At 34.3% G+C, this 24,969-nt stretch overlaps 3 protein-coding genes across 11 annotated transcripts in view; 1 reads left to right on the plus strand and 2 right to left on the minus strand.

The window, feature by feature from the left end:
• Positions 1 to 250: 250 nt before the first annotated feature.
• Positions 251 to 7,717, minus strand: LOC123685242 (gamma-aminobutyric acid receptor subunit alpha-6). 2 transcript variants are annotated; one of them, XM_045624874.1, is made up of 9 exons: positions 7,433 to 7,717; positions 3,822 to 4,084; positions 3,468 to 3,532; positions 3,193 to 3,413; positions 2,063 to 2,145; positions 1,875 to 2,009; positions 1,091 to 1,566; positions 662 to 851; positions 251 to 530 (listed from the first exon to the last, which is right to left on the minus strand). In XM_045624874.1, the coding sequence occupies exons 1-9, from the start codon at positions 7,489 to 7,491 to the stop codon at positions 361 to 363; spliced, it is 1,662 nt and encodes a 553-aa protein (XP_045480830.1). In that variant the 5' UTR covers positions 7,492 to 7,717; the 3' UTR covers positions 251 to 360. The 2 variants fall into 2 exon arrangements, with proteins under 2 accessions (XP_045480830.1, XP_045480829.1); XM_045624873.1 differs by having other exon boundaries at positions 3,468 to 3,535; positions 7,433 to 7,716.
• A 2,941-nt stretch (positions 7,718 to 10,658) lies between these two features.
• On the minus strand, positions 10,659 to 16,450 carry LOC123685241 (histone-lysine N-methyltransferase KMT5B-A). 2 transcript variants are annotated; one of them, XM_045624871.1, is made up of 5 exons: positions 16,157 to 16,450; positions 15,646 to 15,742; positions 13,620 to 13,949; positions 12,329 to 13,355; positions 10,659 to 11,875 (listed from the first exon to the last, which is right to left on the minus strand). In XM_045624871.1, the coding sequence occupies exons 3-5, from the start codon at positions 13,926 to 13,928 to the stop codon at positions 11,055 to 11,057; spliced, it is 2,157 nt and encodes a 718-aa protein (XP_045480827.1). In that variant the 5' UTR covers positions 13,929 to 13,949; positions 15,646 to 15,742; positions 16,157 to 16,450; the 3' UTR covers positions 10,659 to 11,054. The 2 variants fall into 2 exon arrangements, with proteins under 2 accessions (XP_045480827.1, XP_045480828.1); XM_045624872.1 differs by lacking the exon at positions 16,157 to 16,450 and adding an exon at positions 15,907 to 16,123.
• LOC123685238 (low-density lipoprotein receptor-related protein 4) overlaps positions 15,355 to 24,969 on the plus strand; it is a 32,005-nt gene continuing 22,390 nt past the window's right edge. For 4 of the 7 annotated variants that reach the window (XM_045624863.1, XM_045624866.1, XM_045624867.1 and 1 more), the window contains exon 1: positions 15,355 to 15,514. In XM_045624863.1, coding sequence (XP_045480819.1) covers positions 15,439 to 15,514 — 76 coding nt within the window. In that variant the 5' untranslated portion in view covers positions 15,355 to 15,438. Of the gene's footprint in view, positions 15,515 to 16,542; positions 16,680 to 18,480; positions 18,999 to 24,969 lie in introns of those variants that run through there. The other 3 variants (XM_045624865.1, XM_045624869.1, XM_045624864.1) reach the window with 3 other exon arrangements.

Raw genomic sequence — 24,969 nt, forward strand, 5'->3', positions numbered from 1 at the left:
ATCTTTTATTTTTCATATAGAAACCGAAAACGAGAACAAAGTTGGAACCCATCTAAGAAAAACTGTAGCTACACCCTGAGTGACTGAAAATATTTTTATTACTTAAAGTGGTCAAGCAATGAGGTAGCTGTATAAAACTTTCTATATCTTTCCCAACTAGAGGTATGGAGCACTACACCACTGTTGAAGTATATTAGTACAAAATTTGATCAAAATAAAAGCCTAAACAAGCGTGCAAAAAAAACATATCTAAGTGAGATAAGATTTTATTGATTCTTATAAATAATTCATAGTAATATAATTTCTAACATTGTAAATACATTCGGCAGAAGTAGTTTAGTTTGTCAAACATTCTTGTGTTTAGTTTAGTGTGTTAGAAGGTGCATTTTCCCATTCAAAATCACCATGACACATGAAATAAGTCAGCCAATAACAGATATTAACAACTGTAAAAGAAACAGGAAAGAGAATACGAGCTGTGCGGTCTATCAAGGAAACGCTATTGACGTGTTGGTAGCCATTGATGGAAGCTGCAAAAAACGTGTTCATCATTAACTATTCTTTGAGAAAAAATGCAACACCAATAATGCTTCGAAGTTTTTAGACCAAACTTGTAAGAAATGTTTAACTAATAAATTGATCGAAAAATTAAATTATTCACCATATCCACTGGAAGCTGCTTCTCGTTGCCTTTGTCTTCGGAAATTATCGTCACCTTTCAAGCAATACCCCACCTGTTTCCATATGGGAATCTTGAATTCAGTTTGAGTTGTCTTCTCAACAGTGCGAGCAACGAATTTTGGTATCTGATATCCAGAAGGTCTTCTACTGCTGTAAGGTGAAGAAGGATCCTGCAAGACAACAACTTATGATGTACTACCTTGAATTATTTCAGAATGGGAGTTCCTCAGGGGTCTGTGTTGGGGCTTTCTTTTTTTATTAACTACCTATCTTCTCTTATTTCAACAGATATATTTTCAGTTTCGGAGTTATGTCATCTTGAATATTTGATTCAGAAATGATAATGAATGTAGACAATGTTTTTTCTCCGCGGATTCCAAAGGTTTATCATTGAAAACACTAAACTCACGTTGAGAATTGGGCAGACCAAAGAACTCCTCCTTCTAGTAGGTTGTGTCGAGTTGAGTAGCACAGCATCATCTGAAACCTCGCTAGAATCAACTCCAATGATCTCCTCTTTCTCGAATTCTTCCCATTCTTCTTCATCAACCGGTATCTCTCCACTTCCAACCTTGGTGAAATAATGGACGCCAGCAAACTCCAAGAGGGTAGCTATACAGTAGAAGAAGCTCATCAGGAGAAACCAGTCTAAAGCAGTCGCGTATTTTACTTTTGGTAGATCTCTTCGCGAGTCCAAACTTATGGTGGATAGGGTGAGGACTGTGGTTATACCAAGGCCTACTCTGTCGCTGGTGGCTTCTCTATGTATCCAGAAAGACACCCAGGATAGAACAACTATTAGTATGCATGGTACGTAGACTTGTATGAGGAAGTAACCAGTGTGTCTTCGGAGATTGAAAGATACCTGAAGGACAGAGAAATCTCCTGGAAGAATATTATTTTCAATACTCAAAATTTTAGTGCACTATACCGAATCAAGAAACCTTTGAGATCATTCTTGGTGGATAACTTTAACATCTTAGTGATGCGTTTCACTAATACTGACAAGTATAGGATTTTCCAATAGAAATGATGGTCAAAAAATAATACATAGTGTTGCTATTATAAATCGATTCAAATTCTAGTTTATTATTTCGTGAGCTACCAGTAAACTATGACTTTGGGAACTTTAATACTAGCCCAAGGGCGTAGATATGGAGGGATACTGAGTGTAATTCTCCCCTAAGACTTGCCTTCTCTCCTCCTGATGGTTTGATTCCTGTAGGGAAATGAAATGAGATCAAACTGAGACAGTGTCATTCCTGGCACGAATGTTACACTCCCCTCGTCCATCCATTGGTATATTATATCTTTTGAAGAGTATGCATCTGAAATGGAAGACATGCGAAATACTCAACAAAAATTTCAAACGGAAACTTACAACTTCCCAGAATCAGTGGGCACGATTGTCTGTCCATCGGAAAGGTATGAAGTTTCATGGGACATTTCGCCTTTATCGTCAGTCTTGAAATGAAAATGGAACTTTTATAAGTCGGAAATCATAAAATGGTATGGTAAAGAGTGTATTTTTTAGAGCTATAGAACTTTAAATTGCAATAAAACAACGATGGATTATTCGATTGACATGAATTTTATTTATCCGCAAGATAATCTTGTGGCATTACATTTTAAATATGATTTCTTGCATATGACGGCTGGCTTGGATGTAGTCCAATCTGGACGTCCAATTTTCGATGACTTTTTCCAACATTTGTAGCCGTATATCGGCAATAACACGGCGAATGTTGTCTTCCAAATGGTCAAGGGTTTGTGGCTTATCCGCATAGACCATGAACATTACATAGCCCCACAGAAAGTAGTCTAGCGCTGTTAAATCACAAGATCTTGGAGGCCAATTCACAGGTCCAAAACATGAAATTAGGCGGTCACCAAACGTGTCTTTCAATAAATCGATTGTGGCACGAGCTGTGTGACATGTTGCGCCGTCTTGTTGGAACCACAGCTCCTGGACATCATGGTTGTTCAATTCAGGAATGAAAAAGTTAGTAATCATGACTCTATACCGATCACCATTGACTGTAACGTTCTGGCCATCATCGTTTTTGAAGAAGTACGGATCAATGATTCCACCAGCCCATAAAGCGCACCAAACAGTCAGTTTTTCTGGATGTAACGGTGTTCCGACATACACTTGAGGATTAGCTTTACTCCAAATGCGACAGTTTTGTTTGTTGACGTAACCATTCAACTGCTCTGATGGACGATTTTGTCGACGATAAAATGGACGTAGTGCGCGATACGTATTCCGCACTGAACCATTATTTTCGAAATAAAATTGCACTATTTGCAAGCGTTGTTCAGGCGTGAGTCTATTTATGATGAATTGCCAAACCAAACTGAGAATGAATCACTTGACAGCTGTTAAATCGGTCGCCATCTTGAACAGTAATGCCAACTTAAAGTTATATACCTCGAAAAAAAACACCCTATATATTTATTTTATAGCTAAGGCATTATCTCATGGATTGCAAATACGAGTTCCCAACTGACCTCATTGAATATAGTATGTCCCCATCTTGAGAAATCCTCAGCAACTTGTTTGGAACTGTAATAGTATGTACATATGAATTTTTTCCATTATAAAAAAACGTGTCAGGTCTCCATATGCGTTCAAGCATCTTTATAGATAGGGAAAGAGATTGTATAGGTCCTTTGAAAGACAATCGTTCATCTCTCCAATACTGCCGAAAGTAACAGTCCATCGAATATTCCTTAAGAATAATAATCAATTGTACGATGGAAATTTTGAATTTAACAGAACTTACCATATCTAACTCTGATATTGGTCCCATACTACGGATCAGAATGTTGGTCTTAATCAAAGTAGGTTCTGCTGCAACGAATTAATCGAATTCAAAATTCATTATGAGGAGAATATAGAGGGTGTTAACAAAAGAAGTTGTAAAATTCAAAAAGGTGGTTTGTCACATCATTTTACGGAAATAAGTTCCCTAAGTTAAGAAAATTAGGCCCTAATACCCTGTTTCTTGAAAAATATGGATTTCAGGAACTTATTTCTGAAAAATTTTCTGACAAATCAGCTTTATATTGGCGCGTCATTTATTAACACCCCTGTATATGACGACAGAAATATGATTTTTGTTTCAGCATAAACTTACTTCGTCCATGAGTAGGCAACTGAGAACTCTCGTATCTCTTCAACAAATTTTCAAGTATCATCGAAATATTTCTACTAACCACATCATTTCTCTTCTGTCTAATGGCAACAGGATTGTCCTTTGTATGTCCTTGTATCTTCTCATCTTTGGAGTATTGTAATATTATGAGGACCAAAGAATTGTTTTTCGAATCTAATCGATCGCTATCCAAAATGATACCATTTTTGTCAATTTCTCTTTTTTCGAGTATTTCCGTATAAGAGCTGAAAAATTTGGATATTGAAATTGAGCTAGTACGTCAAGGCGATCATAACAAAATTTTTGCATTAAACTCAAATTGACTATGGAATATTTACAAATTACAAAATTTGGGCTCATTTGAATCTGTGGTCAGAGGAATAAAGGGCGTTCCTTTTAGAGCTATAGAACTTTAAATTGCAATAAAACAACGATGGATTATACGATTGACATGAATTTTATTTATCCGCAAGATAATCTTGTGGCATTACATTTTAAATATGATTTCTGGGATATGACCGCCCCGGCTGGCTCGGATGTAGTCCAATCTGGACGTCCAATTTTCGATGACTTTTTCCAACATTTGTGGCCGTATATCGGCAATAACACGGCGAATGTTGTCTTCCAAATGGTCAAGGGATTGTGGCTTATCCGTATAGACCAATGACTTTACATAGCCCCACAGAAAGTAGTCTAGCGGTGTTAAATCACAAGATTTTGGAGGCCAATTCACAGGTCCAAAACGTAAAATTAGGCGGTCACCAAACGTGTCTTTCAATAAATCGATTGTGGCACGAGCTGTGTGACATGTTGCACCGTCTTGTTGGAACCACAGCTCCTGGACATCATGGTTGTTCAATTCAGGAATGAAAAAGTTAGTAATCATGGCTCTATACCGACCACCATTGACTGTAACGTTCTGGGCATCATCGTTTTTGAAGAAGTACGGACCAATGATTCCACCAGCCCATAAAGCGCACTAAACAGTCAGTTTTTCTGGATGTAATGCCAACTTAAAGTTATATACCTCGAAAAAAAAACACCCTTTACAATACCTACGTCATCAGATTCAGAGAAAATTCAAAATGAATATTCTAAAAATACATTGTAAAATTCAGTGACGATAGATTCGACCAATAAAAGCCTTAGTGCTGTTCTCGATTTTTTTATATTGGCATTTATAATATTACTTTCATTCGTTCTGAGTAAATGAAACCGTAAAAAATGTCATATTTTTTCAGTGTTTTCCAATGAAAAGAACATCGAAAATATGTGAAACGTGTTTTTCAGAAGTAGGTACCTATACAAAGCAAATTTGACGACCTAAGCTGAAACGAAATTGCTGATTGAGCTCTAATTTCCGTTTGATATATTGAAGTACCTATCGATTTATGCCTTTTCTAAAGTAGGCCGACTTGTATATGGTTCTTGAAAGTAAGAGAGTCTTTTAAAGTGGCTTGGGTTGAAGAATAGAATATTTAACAGTTGGATTTTAGCAAATCCACACTTCGTTCATCACCCTGAACTTGTTGAGAGTAAGCTGATGTCACGATCAGTAAATTTGCTTCGTACTTCAACAGAAATTCAACTTTCCGTTGGTAGGAAAAGTTTAAATGAGATAGTCCTGGAAATGATGGTTGCCCTGGAAATCCTACTTATGATGTAGTTAGGACATAAACTGGAGAGTATTGGACGAACTCGAATGCATAAAACTAGTTACGAGGATCTTCAAAATAGATATATGAACAATCTCATTTCTCGTTCCAGTGATTTGATTAATTCCAGAAAGAAATTCAATTCAAAAAGAAAAAGAGCTCATTCTGATCGATTCCAATCTCTGTGAAACATACTTAGAGGTAATATGAAGCTACCTTTTATAAACGGAAATAATTTGATATTTCAATATTGAATATTATTACGTAAATAATGGTTTTAACGTCTGTGTGTACCTAAATATATGAAATTACTTCTCCCAAAATTGAAAAAATTGATAGCTGTGAAATTAATCTCATATATTATTATTATTATTTCAATATGCAATATCGAATGAAAGCGTCGTGAAAGTCAGGAGATTTTGTACGCTTGCTCAAATTCGTATTGATGTAATGCTATTTTGCATTACCAAATTTTTTTTCATAAAGAATTCGCCCATTTGTGGCTGTATGTTCTTGATAACTTTACGAAGTCCATCTTCAATATTGTGGAATATTGGCATATAGACCTTATCTTTTCCGTGGTTCCAAAGAAAAAATCTAAAGGTGTTAAATCACAATATCTCGGTGGCCAATTCTGATCACCTCTTCGAGTAATAACACGGCCAGTAAACTTTTCTTGCAAAATTGAGATTGTTTCGTTGCTTTGTGACATGTTGAAAATAAACGTCGTTCACATCAATATCTTTTAATTCCGGCCTAATTCTCAAGATCGACTAGGAATCGAAAAACCTGGGTTTTCGTCAACACTATACAAGCTGCAGCAGCTATATTCTCAGTTGTTCTTGAGCGACGCACACGGTTTCGATTCTTCACTACACTAACTTATCCCAACAGTTCAAATTTTTTTCACCAGTTTCGCTATTGCCGACCGAGAAGGTGCTTCACAACGTACCAAAAGTGCTTTAGTTTTTCGAACTAAGCCTACAACATTTTCACCATTTTTGTAATTTAATTTACATGCGTTGTTAAAACGTGTACCGTTCCATTTTTAGTAATGTCGTAGTTTTTACTGATGAAATGTCAAAATATGACAGCTTCAAAAGTAACAGCTGTCAAGATGGCAAGCTGACTTGAAAATAAAACCAGTTATTGGAAAACCCTTCAAAATGTATGCTTGAAAGATTCAATTATGCCATAAAATATCGGCATCACATTGGTCTATTTTGGATTTAATCGATTTTTTCTTCAAAATTCACAAAAATTGATTATGCCTTTTCTTGCCATGCATTTTCAGGTCAAGAATGGGAGCTACACAACTGAATTTTTGGATAACTCAAGTTATCTGAAATTTCTATATATAGGTACACGCTAAATTTCAGTGGAATCTGATAGATCGACCCTGAGATATCCAAATTTCACAAGAAAAAATTGTTTATCATCCAATGGAACGATCCTCAAAGCTTATCTATGCTTACGATCCATGCATTTTAAAAGCAAAAATCAAGGACTAAAATTTTGAAAAATTCATAATTAAAGAAATCGACAAGGCTGAATCATGAAATTTCAAACCTATGATAGGTAATAATGTTCTACTGAATGAAACAGTGTACCGCAAGACTGTACCTCATTATTTAGTTTCGGAGTTTGCTTAAAGGCTAACAATCATCCGAGCTATAAAAATGCTTATATTCATTATATTTTCGAAAACACGAAGAAAGTAACTTCGAGTCAATATGTAAATGAATAAAACTCAGAATATACAACTTCTCGCTCTTAGTTTGCTCAAATTTAAGTGATAAATTAGGTACCTTAATGAAAAATATAAAAATGCTTTATAGATTTAACGGAAAAATCAGACATACAACAAATTTCGTTCTCTCTTATACAATATAAACAAATTATCAACCATTTCCTACGAATTGTAAATCTTCAACTCACACATTCAAAAACAGACAAACTGTCACAATCGTCAGTGGAAAGTTATATGCACAAAACATAATTGTAACTCAAATAGACCTCTTTGAGGTTACAATGGGAAACTTTGTCTGCTACATTCGATATTGGAATGGGAGACATATAGCTGGAAAATTTCAAACATCCCTTAATTCGACATGCGTATATCCTGCTGAACATTGTTACGATGGTTATCAGCTTCATTATAAGCATCTGGAAAGATTCGAGGGATAGTCAAAAAATGTCAATTATTGATTACCGAACTCTGGAAGGACACGAAAAGTAATTCTTATACATCTTTCTGATATTTAAATGATATTTATACCATTTATTCCTAAATTTATTCATAGAAATTTTTAAATCGGAAAAATCAAAAAACTTATGCCCATATTTGCGCTTTTTCATTTGGAAAATGTAGCCTGATGAAAAATTCAAGGTCAAACTTGAATAAGTGCAAAATTCTTGAACGGAATATGCCAGATAATTCAAATTCACATAGTAGATTTTGTGTCCGAAAATATTTGTTTGGTACACCAATAGGTAAAAGCCGTTCAAATGGTTGCAGAGTTATAGTCATATGAAATTTTGTTTTCTCAATAATCGTAAAAATTCTCATTCGATCAAACTGATATTTATAAGTCAATCGCAAAATACTGAAACAAATGTTCATGCAAAATTTTGTGATGTTCGAATAAATGGAAGATTGAAAAACACTCTTAAATTTCGATTTCACTGTGTTTTTAGGAAGTTGATCGATACAGAGTTATCCAAAAATTCAGCTATAAATAAACTCTACATGAAGCTTGATATTGTCTATAAATCTAAACCAGCTGCCCTCCGGCTTTGCACGTTGTGTCAGGCAACCCAAAATACATCCTTCGAAGTGTCAATTTATACTCTATGATTGATCGCTCGGTCGGAAGAAAAATCAAATCCTTTTCTATTTTCTGTACGAATTTTTCGAGAATATATTGTTGTAAAAACCTTCTTATGACAATAACGAACACAAGAAAACCCATGATAATTAGTTTCAAAATCCGAATTTCAAAAATTCATAACACTGAAACTATTAGAACTAGAGCTTTACTCTTAAATATTGTATATCTTTGCAAGAATTTATTATATTCTCAATTTGATGATTATTCGTGGTTGAATTTCCAAGGAATGGTTTGTTTTGTTTCCATAATTTTCTTACTTTCAAAAGTCAAGCTGATCTCGAACTGCGGTGTAGCAAATGATTTTTGTTCATATTTCACGAATATAACCAAAAAGCTCTGAATGGCGGACAAACGAATTCAACACATTTCATAACATAAGTGCAAAATATTTTAGCAGGGGTTAAAATTTTTGTATCCAAATATAAATATCTTGAAAGTGCCTTACCACTTCAATTAAAAACTGGATTATTAAAAGTCCTTTATCTGAGAGCATTTTTTTTATGATATACATAAGGTTTATTTGCGTTATCAGGAACCACATAGCTTCAACTGTATCAATAATTCCAAATACATTTTTTGAATGATTGTGCACGGAAATAAACAACAGGCGAATTAATAATATGAACAATAACATTAGAGACTTATATTAAAAAAATAATAAATATAGTATATTTGATTGAAGATTCAAAATTATACATACAAAATAAATAAATAAAAACTCTTACCGACATATATTCCAGTGTATTATGCGAGAAATAAAAGTAAAAAAAAAAATGGAATATTTCACTCCACAATACAAAGCTCCAATTAATGATTGAATACAATTATAATCGATGATTAAAAAAATTTTCAAGATTAATATTTTTCTGTACAACAGTAAATTCACATTTCTTTTTTGCACAAAACAGTAAAAAGTTTTTAACATTAAAAAAATGAGACTATGAACAGTTTAGAATTATGAATTATCGTTGAAAGATCAGTTTGTGATGTATTCGAATTTTTTCGGTGGAATGCAATTCTGCATATTTCAAACTGGAATAAAATGAAATGGTTCTTACCATCTGTTTACAACTTAATTATTTTCTTGAACAATAGACAGAAAGTTGAATGTTTCGAGTTTATTTCTTATTTAAAACAATTTTGTTTCGAGAACCTTAATTTTTTTTGAAATATTGATTTTGATGAATAATTCATCCGAACCAATTCAAACTTTCTGATTTATTACCTGAAGAAATCGAAAAAACTTTACATGAAAGTTTGCGATCATAATTCTGAAGACAAGAAAAAAATGCTAACAATGTTATAAACCAGGGTCCATCTATTTAAACAATCTTTATGCCAGCAATACCATCACTTACAACTTTCATGTAAAGTTTCCATTGGTATAATGATTTTTTTTTACAAGTCAATTATTGTCACATCGCTAATACTGATATTTTCAAGGATAACATTGGAATTATTGGACTGATAATACAGATATTTCCTATATTACAATATAGTACAAATGCAATACAAACAGTATTACGCTCATTTTCAAAAGAACTAGCTTCGGCTGTTGTTTACTCCTATTTCCTCAAACTGAACACAAATTTAAAATACAGGGTTAGAACTATTTAGAGGAATATCAAAAGAGAAGAAAGACAGGGTGGAATAAATTACAAAAAAATTGCGTTATTTAGGGATGAGTGTGTTGGTGTGAACAAACAGATCCGAAATATCTCTATTGGTTCCAGAGATATCTCGAAAAAACTGAAAATCGAGATTTTCTTTTTTTCTGTATAACTCATTTGTTTTTGGAGATAACTTCACGAAATTTAGTTTGTAGCCATTATCCAATATAGAGATATTAATGGAGTCTTTAGGTTTTTTCTGTTTTCCAGAGACGCGATAGTCAAGATGATTTCACATAACAACTCTTCAAATTTGCGTACCTAGACTCGATATTTTTGTAGAGTGTGATACATTGTTGAATTCGTAATTTTTTTCTTCATCATCTCAAAAGGAAAACCAATATGGCGTCCATAAGAAAAAAAATTTGACTATCGCGTCTTTGAACCAATGTAAAGAAAAAAAAATTGACTATCGCGTCTTTGAACCAATGTAAAGAATAAAAAATCTGATGGCACCATTAGAATCTATATATTGGATGACTACAAACCGAATTTCGTGAAGTTATCTCCTGAAACAAAAGAGTTATACAGAAAAAAAGAAAATCTCGATTTTCAGTTTTTTCGAGATATATCCGGAACCAATGGAGATATTTCGGATCTGTTCACACCAACACACGAATCCCTAAATAACGCAACTTTTTTGTAATTTGAGCCACCCTGTATCTTTAACAGTTTTCGATATCCCAGTAGTGCCCCTCTAAATAGTTCTAACCCTGTATAAGGATGTATTTGAATGCGGAGCCTTCTCATATGGTAATACTAATAGCATTGTTGAACCTCTCAAATTAAATCTAGGCCCACCTTAGCGTATTGAAAGTTTTATCACAGCTGACTTAAAGCTGACCTTAAACTTCAATTTGAGGATAATTACAAAAATTATAGATGAAAACCATTCACTGTTTGAACCTATATAATAACTTTATGAACTTATTGATAAAAATATGAATGAGCTATACAACAGAATAAAATAAGAAGACAATAGCTCCTAGACACGTCTTGTCAGTTCTCATGTTCGGATGGAAAATTGATGGTGTGGCTTTCATTACCGATAATCAACTTCAACCTTTTCAAAGGAATGGGAGGAACATCATCTAAAAGCCTTTTACGTTCTCTGTCTCGTTTTCTGTCTTTCGATTTATGCCTCTTCTTCCTATGTGAAAAATGTGAGAAGTTGTTATCTTCCAGACCTTCTAGTCGCAAAACTTCATATTCTGGTTCGAAGGTATCTTCGCTCAAACTATTCCCAGATTCAATAACTTCATCTAAAATAGGAGAACGCTTCATTCTCAGTGTTAACTTCAAACTACCACATTTGTCGGGCGTCTGTTCTCCATTAGATACTTCTTGAACACTTTGTGGTGTATCAATTCGTTCAGACTCCTTATCAGCATTGGCAGTATTGTAATCAGACTCTCCCCTTTCCATTTCATCACTAAAATCACCATCAGAATTCATCTCAATGTCGTTACTTGTAACTGTATGGTTTTTATGTCTCAAACCTAATGAATTACTGTTTTCTTCATCGTCAAATTCATAAACATCTTTACTTTCATCTTCTTTTTCAGAAATCTCACTGGCAGTGTTTTTTTGTTTTCTACAATTCCTACCAGACCTCTTTTTTAGGCTACCCTTATCTTCTACCAACCTATTCAAATTGGAGAATAATTCCTCTGAAGACAGAATATTTCCATTTTGGTTGCAATCGACTTTATTCCCATTCTGCAATGATTCCGAGACCAAGAAAGATTTACTCTGGCATAGATCTAAACCAGAATCCAGTAAGCACTTTTGGCTTCTAACATTGATTCCATCCATCTCTCCTATAACAAAAATAATTTTAGGGTTTGTTTTGGTTTCTACTTGACAGAAATTTATCTTTTGATAGAAAGAAATATAAGTTTATTTTAGCAAAATTTATTATCAATTAATTTGAAGATTGTTTCTCACAAACACAAGTGGTGACTTTTCAAGCGAATGTGGTTACTAACATTCCAATTCACATCATAATACAGAATTAAATAGGAAATAGCCTGTAGAAACTACAGGTTATGGGCCCAGCATGTTTCCACTGCTTTCTTCATCTATTAACTAAACAAAAACTAATTATAATTGGCGAAAATTGTAAATTATTATGTTAGTAACCATACTCACCTGAAGAAGTCATCAAGTCATTGACAATTATTTTGTTGAATGGAAATTTTTATTTCAGTTTCAATCAATAACAGAAAATTTTTAATGAAGAACTTTTGAGAATAAAACAGTAAGTCAATTACCTGTCAACAGGCCTTTTCCACTCTCATGGCTGTCATTGAACTTCTTAGCAGAAACCATCCCATCACTAACCAAATCTTGATCACTAAAGGTACTTGTGCAGCTACTTGCATTACTTTGTAGATCGTCTAAAAGATTTGACCTGGACAGTTTCTCTTCCATCAAATTTTGATTAGCCTGTCTAGCATTTCTCCTAAGCAATCTCTCAGTTCTAGATTTAGCCAATGAAGCACTTTTTTCCTTTATCACAGTCTTCTTAGAATTTTTAGAATTTACAGTAATTTTACTATTTACAGAATTTGAATTGAAATTTTGTTTATTATTCTTAAAGTCATTAATATCCGAAAATTTACAGCCCTGGGCTATCAGAAGTTCAGCATCATATTTCGTCAATCCTTTTTGACGCATTTCTTTGATACTGAGCGGTGTAAAAACTTTATCATTAGGAATTTTATTATATACATTTCCTAATTCATTTTTAATCTGCAATTTTTGCTTAGTACGATTTAAGCGATTATCAGTTTCTCTAAGTTTATAACCATTTTCCTCCTTTTGATCAGTTGCCTTATTGGCAAACGCGCCCATACTTCTCCTTTCGCAAGTTTCACATTCACAATAGCAGTTTTTATCTCCAAAAAAATCTTCTCCATAAAAGCATGTTACTTCCTCTCCTATTTCTATATCCCTCAAAACTTTAACACATGCAGTATCTCTTCCGGTAGCAACAAACTTACAATTGGCCCTACAATCGTGATTAATATATGCAGCAGGCCCAAGCCACAACTGTGCGCAATTTTTCCTGCAACTGTACATAACAGAAAAGTCGTTTTTACCGGGATGCAAAAGCTGCTTTTCTTCTTCTTCGCTGAGCTCTGCAATGCAGCCAACTAAACATTCAATTTTTTCATTTTTATACCATTTCTTTGTGGAACATATTTTAGCACCCTTCTGACCTTCTAGGGAATAACGATAACAGGGTTCTATAACGAAACCTGAATCTTTGCTGAAGACTCTGAGGTATCTATATATCTGGAAAATGGAAAAATAATGTTGTCATCATTGCATCTGATGTAAGAGAAAAATGGAAGAAATTTGAAAGAAATATCACAATATTCTATGCTAGATGAAAATATTCCAAATTACTGGAATTACTGAAATATTTTGACTTTCATAAAAAATTACATTTTTTACAGTAATTTAACCTATTCATAAAGTGACAAGTCACAAGCCTACTCAGACTTGACTGAAAATAAAAACAAATGACATTCATAAAATTGTTTAGCTTCTACCTACATGCTCTTCGAATCTTTTCATCTGGTTTTTGGATCTGATTCTTGGCATCCAATCTCCTTTGACTATGTAATTCAGAGCTGTCTTGTAATCCTGAGTTTTAACAAATTCCTCTATTATCGAACGCAATTGTGTCGAACTTGCTTTCACTGGTGGCCTTGACTTTATATTCATTTTATGGGTGCTAAATCCCAAATAAGGGTCCAATACCAGGGATGTTGCAAGATCATCGTTCTCAGATAGTTCTTTTGGGCTCATTCCTGTAGGTTGCATTTTATAATGAGGAATACGGTGTGGTACATCCACAACCATTGTTATGAAAACAGATTATAGCTGAAAAAAGTTTTTTTTGATAAAGTTCGACAAAGAAGATATGAAATGATGCTTGTTCCGTGTAAATTTTTGGAACAAATTCGTGATAATTTAAGAAAAACTGATTTATATTTAAAGTCTGACTTGATCATTTGTTTGATTCAAAGGGAATCAGGTCGATTGTTAAGAAAAGAGAGAAAAAATCCAGTTCAATAGTTCTTTTCCATAAAAGACACTTTTTAGTATTCTGTGATAATTTCAACACTTATTGCATTCTTAGGCTCATCAAGCATCATTTAATTCTACACCAACTTTACTGTACTGTGTACCTACTGTTTTCAGAATATTTTTATTTGAAAATGATTAAGTAATAATGGATCTTGGTAAATATCATAAAAACAATTACCGATTTATTAAAAACTAAAAACAATAATATATTTCTAATCCTAGTACATAATGGAACAAAGAATCACAAGAAAGATATTAAATTAAATTTGAAATTATTCCAGTAGTCTGCATCTTGAATACGAGAACAAACATTTTTTACTGAACAAATCCAACTTATTTTGTAATGTTCAATCTATCCTAGCATTTTAGTTTAATCACATTGTATAAGAAATAATTCAAAAAAAAAAAAACAATTATTGATTCAGAGAATATTCTGCATAACACGGTTTCGAATCAATATCTCATTATATAATTATCAAAAAATTACCAAATATTCATAAAAAAAATCAAGTATATGCATAAATCGTCAATTCATGTATAATTAATGAGTCTAGACTTCACTAGGAATAGTATGATGTTGAAATACTATCTTTAAATGAACGTTGAACTATTCACCTAATTGTTAGAAAAATAAATAATTTAAATTCCTTGGAGGTTTAATCTGAGATCTTAAAGAGGATTAGAGATATTTAACAGCACGATATATGAAAATTTCCAACATTAATGCTCCAAACATGAAGAAATATTTTGAACCTCACAATGTAACTTGATCAACATAACTTTCATCTCTGGTTACTCAAGAAAAACCTAATAAAGAAAAAATTCACTACTATAGAATTCTACCGAATAAGTATCAGAAGTCTATTCTATGAACTTAACAGTAACTGAAGATATAAATACTATATTTTATTGAAGTTCCTTAAAAATTATAACAAAGACAAAATTATATATACAGAAACAATAACTTACAGCTACCTATTGCAATACAGATCTGAATCAATAAAGGTTTTTGATCAAAAACAGATATTTGCAATTTTTATTTTCTATATCAACTTGAGGTCTCACACTGTCAATTATTAAAATTAATTCTATGAAATTAGAAATCAGATTACAGACTAGAATTTGATATTGTATTTCATTTGTGTTAGAATTTACCAAATTCACTAAATCTAATCTAATAATAATAGTAACTGAAATATAGTACTGAATTTTGGTGGAATCAAGATTAGGAGGAATTATTATAGGACTGCATAGCACTTCCATTGCTTGGGTTGTTGTTTAAATGAAGATACATATTTTGATACTGATACTGAATGGAAGTTCCATCCAATGTGTTGATAGAATTGTATGGTATCTGCGTAAGTATTGACTAATTTTCATAACATTAAGCTATCAAAGAAAAATATTTCCTAAATATGTTCTATATATAATATATTTCATGTTTTAATCTTTCACTCATAGTTAAATATTAGTTGCTGTTTTTTCTTACCTTCTTATGTAGTGCTGAACATAGCAATGCATTGCATGTGATGATATTACTAAGATTTTGGTTGAAATATATTAAAAGCCATCCTGGAAAACAGGCACTGTAAAATAAAATAAATTTACTTGATACACACCTAACATTCTTAGATATTAATCTAGATAATCTTAAGAACTATAATTGTATTCTTGTAAACAAACAAGAATATGATAGAGTGAATTGAATGTTCACATCATTGGAAAGAATGAATCTTTGAGAAACTTATACCTTTCATGAACCAATCAATAAAAGTGAGATCTTTTAAAGCTCTCTATTTTTCCATTTATATTATGCACCATTTTATAAAGTTCAGTTTTGGGCGGATGTTATGACTCAACAACTTCGTTTCATTGTAATATGTACTAACAGTAATCGTAAAAAAACTAAATATTATCATAAGAACAGAGCTTTTGTCTATTCGTACGAACTATCAGCGTAACTGTGCAAACCGTAAAGATGGTGTAATAAAATGACTTACTGTAAAATATGAACTCTAGGTCTCACAATTTAATTCAACAGCACTTTATATCAAAAATGAAGTACTTCACTCATATTATATCAATAAAAACTTATCAGTCTACGCCATAGGACGCCAATAATCAATCATGGCAGACAATCGTCTCGAAAATACTTTATTATTGTATATTTTCTTAATTCAGAAACTCAAATGAAATTAAAATATCAAAGAATAATAGATTTAATAATAAGTATGCAATTCTAAGTCGAAATCGTCGATTCATCTGATTGAAACTTCGAAGATTCTAAAATGTTTTTGGAATTCAACGTCCCAACAGCCTCTTGTCAATTTCTCCTGGTTACATGATCACAGAATTGTTCGAAAGCAGAAAATATGGAGTCATAGAAGAAAGATAGGAACCGATTTTTGCGACAGGAATGTTGCAAAATATGGAAAGGGCAGTATAGAATACAGCAATTTACCCTATTACTGAAGGAGCTTCCACTGTTCGACGCTAGAGGACGCGTCCGGCAAAAAGTTAACTGTAAGTTTTTTCTTTAATCAGTGGCGTACGAGATATTTGGCCAGGGATATCCGGAAATACGTGCGGTCTAAAAAACTTGATATATTTTGATTAATTTTATATGATTAATCGAAAAATTCGAGAAAAGCACTGTCTTGGCGCTAGGACCTTTACAACGCTATTTCATTTATTCTCGTATTGAGGCATTAGATACCACTCAACTATATGTACATATACATTATGTGGTTTCTAGGAAATTATTATGATGTCATTGCTGTCCGTTAGTTCATATAGATGTTCTGATTGTACCAAATGAGGCAACGAATCACTCCACATACAGGGGGTCCGGAATAAAATCTTACTTTAACAATTTTTTTTGCTCATCCCTGTATAGAACAATAAATAACACGGCGCATTGTCTTGATGAAACAGCACCTTTTTTTCTTCAAATGGGGCCGTTTTTTTAAAGATTTCATCCTTTAAACGACCCAATAACGCTATATAATGATCGCTGTTGATGGTCTGACCCTTTTGGAGGAAATCAATGAATATTATACCTTGCGAATCCCAGAATACTGATGCCATAACATTGCCAGCTGACTGTTATGTTTTTCCTCGCTTTATATTCGGTTCATCGTGTGCAGTCCACTCAACTGACTGTCGATTGGACTCCAGAGTGAAATGATGGAGCCATGTTTCATCCATATTCACATATCGACGCAAAAAATTCAGGTTTATTGCACTTAAACATCTTCAAACACTGCTCAGAATCATTAACACGTTGTTGCTTTTGATCGATTATGAGCTCGCACGGCAGCCATTTTGTACACAGCCTTCTCATGTACAAATATTCGTGAATGATATGATGTACACGTTCAGATGATATCTTCACAATGTCTGCTATCTCGATCAACTTTACTTTACGGTCATTCAAAATTATTTTGTGAACTTTTTTTATTTTTTTGTCGGTGATAGCCTCTTTTGGGCGTCCACTGCGTTCGCCGTCTTCGGTGCTCATTTCAGCACGTTTAAACTCAGCATACCAATCAATGATGGTAGATTTTCCTAGTGCAGACCCTGGAAACTCTTCATCAAGCCAAGATTTTGCTTCAACTGTATTTTTTTCCTTCAAAAAGCAATATTTTATCAACACACGAAATTCTTTTTCTTTCCATCTTTTTTCAGATAACAAAAGTAGCTACACTCACAACGCAATATCTCAAAAACTAATGGTCGGACTGCTGCCAAATTTTGACAAGTATCGTTTGAAGGTTGGTACTAACTAAAAATCATATGGATTTGATACTAGCACCGCCATCTGTCCATCAGACCGGGGACTTTTCAATTGACCTAATGGAACTTTGTTTCTCAAAATGATCCGAGGAGTCTGTCATTTTTGTTTGTACCTCCAATTTAGGAACACCCTGTATTTGTGGAAATTATTTTGTGTTTATTTTTTAAATTCATGTCTTCACTCCCAATGAGTCTTCGATAACAAAACGAACACCAAAAAGTATGTGTCGCTCTATCTCTACTAACAGCTTCCCAGCTCTCTCAGCTTCTCGAAAGAGTAGCTACCCCTCTAAAGCGGATGATCATACACCCACGCAATTACAAGATGTCTCCCTCATATTGAAAATTGACCTGTCTTTCCGGAAAAACTCTTTCTTATGAAATTATCCAGATGGACTTTTATATGTGGGTTATCCTGTATGTTGCGTTTCATTGACCGATTCCCTGTAGTTTTTTGACATCGCAGAACATTGGGTTACAAGACTGAATTTTTTTCGGCTAAATACAAGCTTGTAGCTTGTCGAAATTTATTTCGATTGTGACAACACATGGACAGAATGGAATAGTCAGAAAATAACGAAAATACATAGTTACTATCGAATTTATAAAATGGAATGAATGGGATCAAAGGATGCAAATTGAGCGTAGATTACATTTTGCGCACGCGTCCTGGCAGGACATCTCGCTTCTCCCAGAATCCTTCCAGTTGAGGTCCAGATATCTCGGAGAAAATCTAACGCCGCTCGAACGATGGTAAATAACAATAATCGATACCTTGGGGCGAGTGAGATCAATCGTTTTTGAATTTCAGTGAATAACAATTTTTGGAATCGAAGTTTTCGCGAAAGTAACACAAAGCAAAAACGATGTTGAAACAGCCGGAAAGACTGCTCGATGGGACACCAACCATTCCTGAATCGAAGATGGAGTTTTGTAGTAGTGGGCGGTATTGAATTTTCGAAACTTTTTTTGGAAAAGTGAGAGACATGTGTTGTTCTTCAGCGGCGAAAATAGTGCTGATGGTCTATTTGTCCTGTGTGGAGATCGGTGAGTATTTCTAGGAGATGGGTGCAGACCAAAAATCACCCACCCATTGTTGGACATCAGTCCCAATTCAGTCCCTATTCGAAAAAATAACAAATTGATTCAATTTGAATCGACTTTTTCAAATCTTCTCTCAAACCTATCGAAATATCTACCAATTTTCGAGAAATTCGATCACTCTAAATTCGCAGAAACATCGCGCAGCGTATTTTGATATGAACAGATAAATCATCGATGATGAATCTTCGAAAATGAAGCCAAACTGACGAAGAAAAAAATTGAATCGTTAACACATCAATGGAGTCCGTGGATGTCTCTTGTGACTGGTCAGGAGTTGGAGTAGGTTGATGAATCAACAAGAGCTTCATCTGGTTTCTACGATATTGAAGCAGGTCGATACATTTGGAAATATATACGCACCTGCAATACTGAAAATTTCGTTCGATTGATTAGTTTTAGGTTTATTTAATGTTTTGGTTGTAAATATAAATTTTCGTTTCTTCTTAGGACTTATTTCGTGTATCATTTACCTGTTGTTTAATTTCTTTTATCTTATATATTCATGGGCGAAAGTCTCGTAAAACATGTTCTCAATTGAATAAAATAAAACAAAACAATTTCCTTGATATATTGTTAACAACAATTTTTTCGCTAACACTAGTCTAAATGTAAAATTCACGCGAAGAAGCCACACTTTTGATGTACTAATTGTTGTTAACATTTATGGGAATTTATTTTGTTTCATTTTATTTTTGGTAACGAATTTCCATCAAGCAAGAACTGAATCCATCAAATATACAGTGTGTGCGAAATCACAAAAAATACATTTTATACGATTGGTTGCAATCAATTTGTATCAAACCTTTAAGTATGATGATAACAACCCCTTAAAAAACCTGAATGATAAGGGGATTGAGTGACACCTTGTTTTAAAGCTAATTCGATTGCCTTTTTAAAAATGTCACATTTTTTTTTGGAAGTACATACGAATAATACAAAAAAGAATAGAATAGTTACGATAGGAAGAGTTGCAAAATAATGAAGAAGTTTTTAGTATAAAAGAGTCTCAAAATGTTGTTCATTATTTTGTAAACTATAAAATATAACCCATTTTCAAATTCGGTCCTTACGTTTTGGAAAACTTGACCTTGAATTTCTCGGCATGCTGTGTTATTACAGATGGTGCCTTTTCAAATTTTCATCCTGTATATTCTAGATTGCCTAGTTTTAGATGAGAAAACGAATTATTCAATTGACATCATTATTTCAATTTATGATTCACTCTCGAGATACCAATCATAACTACAAATATTTCTGTTCAAAAGTCTTTACTCCCAAAAAACGAAGAAGTTTCTAGGGGATGCATTTTTATAAAAAATTACAGGGCGAACATATAATTATGGCGTTAATTTGAGATGAAAAGTGTGACACTTCTCTACACTTAGAGCCACCTAAATAAAACATGCTTTTTTGGTTTTTGCATGATCGTAGAAAAAATATTTAACACATATAAAAAGTGTTTATAGTTTTCAAGTTATTGTTTTCATTTGACGTCGTTTGCAATAAATATTTCTTTCCTGAATAACTATTGATACGAAATGATTTAGAAGATTTAAATTGAACCACCGGCTTCAGCATGTAATTATTACAAAATGGCGAAGGAACCAATTCATTCGTTGAAGCAAATCAACCTAAATGTGTCATATAAAGATCTCAAAGAGTGATTTTATGAATGAATAATGAATATTTTAAAGAGTTTTAAGAACTTGTATTCTAGATTTGATTAAATATTGGAAGTTTCATGACAACAAAACACATCAGTGATTTTTGGAAAATTTGTAAACTTCAGTCAATCTAGAACATGAAGTTCCACAAGGCTCTGTGTTAGGACCATTGCTATTTTTACTATTCGTTAATAATTTGCCGGAATATATGACAGCCTCAGAACATCATTAAGAGGAACGGAAATCGCCTTGTAACTGGTGCATTTGTTTTGATGCAAACATTCGTGGCTCCTTGTCTGACGGGACACTCTAGCAGTAGCGTAACTTAATTCTGATTAATTTCGAAATTATTAATTGATGCTCAAAAATAGTTAACAATGGGATTTATTCATAAAAATTCTTTCGTGCTTCAAAAGGGTCAGCAGTAAAATTAGTTTGTGAAATATTGCGGTGTCAGTGTAGCTACTTTTGTTATTTGAAAAAAGAAGAAAAAAAAAGAATTTCGTGTGCTAATAAAATATTGCTTTTTGAAGGGAAACACTAAAGTTGAAGCAAAATCTTGGCTTGATGAAGAGTTTCCGGGGTATGCACCAGGAAAATCAGCCTTCATTGATTGGTATGCTGATTTTAAACGTGGTGAAATGAGCACCGAAGACGGCGAACGCAGTGGACGCCCAAAAGAGGCTGTCACCGACGAAAAAATCAAAAATGTTCACAAAATAATTTTGAATGACCGAAAGTGAAGTTGAACGAGACAACAGACATTGTGAAGATATCATCTGAACGTGTACATCATATCGTTCACGAATATTCGTATATAAGAAAGCTGTGTGCAAAATGGGTGCCGCGCGAGCTCACAATCGATCAAAAGCAACAACGTGTTAATGATTCTAAGCAGTGTTCGAAGCTATTTAAGTGCAATAAACCTGAATTTTTGCGCCGATATGTGACAATGGATGAAACATGGCTCCATCATTTCACTCCGGAGTCCAATCGACAGTCAGCTGAGTGGACTGCACACGATGAACCGTATCCAAATCGAGGAAAACACAACAGTCAGCTGGCAAGGTTATGGGATCAGTATTTTGGGTTGTGCAAGGTATAATATTCATTGATTACCTCCGAAAGGGGCAGACCATCAATAGCGACTATTAAATAGCGTTATTGGATCGTTTAAAGGATGGAATCGTTAAAAAACAGCCCCATTTGAAGAAAAAAAAGGTGCTGTTTCATCAAGACAATGCTCCGTGTCACAAATCAATGAAAACAATGGCAAAACTGCATGAATTGGGCTTCGAATTGATTCTGCATCCACCGTATTCGCCAGATCTGATCCCCAGCGACTTTTTCCTGTTCTCAGACCTAAAAAGAATTCTCGCTGGAAAGAAATTTAGCGCCAATGAAGAAGTAATCACCGAAACTGAGGTATATTTTGAAGCGAAAGATAAATCGTACTACAAAAATGGTATCGAAAAGTTGGAAGATTGCTATAATCGCTGTATCGCCCTCGCAGGCAACTATGTTGAATAATAAAATCGAATTTTGCCGAAAAAATGTGTTTTACTACGGTAGCCCGGTGACTTTTCAATTAGCCTGTTAGTAGACTTATTCCTACGAAACCTACAGGAGGATATTCCAAAAATCTATCATCTAGCCTTATTATCCTTCGGATGCCGAAGACAGAACAACAGGGTGTGGGCCTCACAGCCCACCTAAACCGAGAGCGAATCAATATCTCCACGGATACATCGCTATCGCTGTCTTCTGCTCACAGTTTCTGAATGAAATTGTTCATTCATCACTTGGTCGCAGAGACGTGTTGCTCTGGCAACGCACTCCTAGATTGCAATTTATACCTTGATAAATTTATCGGGTTGTGTGACGATGGAAAGACGAAATCAAGCGTGGAAATTATGAAGAGTATTTCCCTCTTGTCAAAAATTCTATGTATGTGGAGAACAATTATCGAAAATTACAGCGAATATTTCCCTCCTGTCAAAAATTCTATGTATCTGGAGAACAATTATCGAAAATTACAGAGATAATTGCATTGTAGGAAGCGAAACTGCACTGCGATAATTGTTCTGTTCATAGATGCTTAGTTTCTATGCATCTAACACAGTTCGAATCTATGGCAATTCCATTCTAAATCAGTTTGACAGGTAATGTAACAGTTTATTCGGGAAATATTCCCCCGAATTACACTCGTGCATCAAAATGACCGGATAATTTCGCATTCCAGCGTGTTTTCTTTGAAAAACTACATTCGGTCATTTTCATTTTTGGAGAAAGAGCCCTCCACCTTCGGTGTCGGTCTCTTTCTCCAAAAATGAAAATGAACTCATGCAGTTGTTATGACAACACGCTGTCATGCAAAATTATCGGTAATTTTGATGCACTTGTGCAATTACCTACGAAAACGATGAAAATTTTATAATGGGATAAATTTTTTTCATATCGGAAAAGATCTGCAGAAAAATTTTAAAAATCACTGATTTGGTATCAGCAGCTTAAGAGTGCTCGTTCACTAATGCGTCTGTTAGAAATCACGGAACTATTACCTATGTGAGGCGTGATTAGTTCTGACGTCATTGTGTCGGTTATTCTACAGGGTGAAAATGAAAGAATCCTCGCATCATTTTAAGAAAAAAAAAGTCCTATAAACATGGTGTTAAAGTATGATTTTTTCTCAAGTTTTTTCTCATAGCATCTTATCTTCAGAAGATATTCAACTTAAATTTGGCATAAATATTCCAATTTGAAGTTTTCATCATGTGATATGCTAATTCTGAATGAAAATTTGCAGGGTGATATTTTTTCTGGAACAGTACTCGCTTCTTTTCTCCAGAACTTTTTCTTGGTGGACCACTGGTAGTTTAGAAAAATGTCAACAGAGACTTTGGCCCAGTACTACACTTTTTGTATTTTTGTACAGGGTGGGCAAATAAGCGAGGTAAGCGGCTACATCTCAGGATCCACTCATCGTAGAGACTTGCGGTAAAAATTTTTACGACTAAAGTGTACAAGAAAACACACTGGAAATTGTTTTGAAGTTCATACCTCTACCGCTTGGGGGCGTAATAGCTATCGTCGAGTAAAAAAATTAATTTTACTCGAAAATGTTTCATATGAAGTTGAAGAAAAATATCATCACTATAATCCTTGGAAAATTCTCTATCTTTTTTAATTGTCACTTTCGATTTTACGTTATCAAAAAAGGGTAGGAGAATGGGAGAAATCTGACTGATTGAAACGCCTTATTTGCCCACCCTGTACATAGGCGTAAAACTTTGCTTCCGCCGTTTTTTCCGAAATTCGAGGCTTTATTGTAAAAAAACTGGTTAAACATTTATGATTCAAAGTATTGTATAGGTACATCGCTGGCCATTACTTTCTCCCATCTTTCGGGCAGTGTACGAATCCCGCGTCGAAAAAACTGGTCATCTTTTGAAGCGTTCCGCGAATCGATCCAATTTTTTACTTCTTCATAAGACCGGAAGTGTTGGTCAGCCAGGGCGTGTGTCATTGATCGAAACAAGTTATAGTCCGAGGGAGCAACTTTTGGAGAATACGGCGGGTGGGGTAGGACTTCCCATTTCAACGTTTCCAAGTATGTCTTGACCTCTTTCGCAACATGGGGTCGAGCATTGTCATGGTGTAAAATCACTTCATCATGTCTCACGTTGTAATGCAGCCGTTTGTCTTTCAATGCTCGGCTCAAACGCATTAATTGCTTGTGATTGTTTCAGTCAGTTTTAACGACGCACAATACACTACGCCGAGCTGGTTCCACCAAATACTGAGCAATAACCGTGAATATTCGGTTTGGCCGTCGACGGGGATATTCCCATGATTTTCTGCGCTTGGGATTATCGTAATCAACTCATTTTTCGTCCTTAGTCACAATGTGATGCAAAAATCTTTCTCGTCTTTGCCTTGCAAGCAACTGTTCACAAGCAAACAAACGCCGTTCAACATCTCTCGGCTTCAACTCGTACGGCACCCAATTTTCTTGTTTCTGAATCATTCCCATGACTTTCAGACGTTTTGAACTGGCTTGTTGCGTCACTCCCAATGATCCTGCCAATTATTGATGCGTTTGAGACGAGTCTTGATCAAGTAATGCCTCCAATTCTGCATTTTTGAAAACCTTTTCTCTTCCATCGTTATGCTGGTCTTCGAAGTCAAAATCACCGTTCTTGAAGCGTTGAAACCACTTTCAGCACATTCTTTCACTAAAAGCGGCCTGG

Source organism: Harmonia axyridis, chromosome 7, assembly GCF_914767665.1.
Source record: "Harmonia axyridis chromosome 7, icHarAxyr1.1, whole genome shotgun sequence".
NCBI classification, from domain to species: Eukaryota; Metazoa; Arthropoda; class Insecta; order Coleoptera; family Coccinellidae; genus Harmonia; species Harmonia axyridis.

What these genes read in the sequence shown, in the direction of transcription:
- LOC123685242 (XM_045624873.1), bottom strand. Translation starts at nt 7,491, where the DNA reads ATGTTTTGTGCATATAACTTTCCACTGACGATTGTGACAGTTTGTCTG. An exon ending in TGGTCTGCCCAATTCTCAAC is followed by an intron (nt 852 to 1,090) that starts GTGAGTTTAGTG and finishes GTTGTCTTGCAG; the next exon opens with GATCCTTCTTCACCTTACAG. An exon ending in AGCAGCTTCCAGTGGATATG is followed by an intron (nt 531 to 661) that starts GTGAATAATTTA and finishes CGTTTTTTGCAG; the next exon opens with CTTCCATCAATGGCTACCAA.
- LOC123685241 (XM_045624871.1), bottom strand. Translation starts at nt 13,928, where the DNA reads ATGGTTGTGGATGTACCACACCGTATTCCTCATTATAAAATGCAACCT. An exon ending in TGAAAAGATTCGAAGAGCAT is followed by an intron (nt 13,356 to 13,619) that starts GTAGGTAGAAGC and finishes TCCATTTTCCAG; the next exon opens with ATATATAGATACCTCAGAGT. An exon ending in TGGAAAAGGCCTGTTGACAG is followed by an intron (nt 11,876 to 12,328) that starts GTAATTGACTTA and finishes TTTTTGTTATAG; the next exon opens with GAGAGATGGATGGAATCAAT.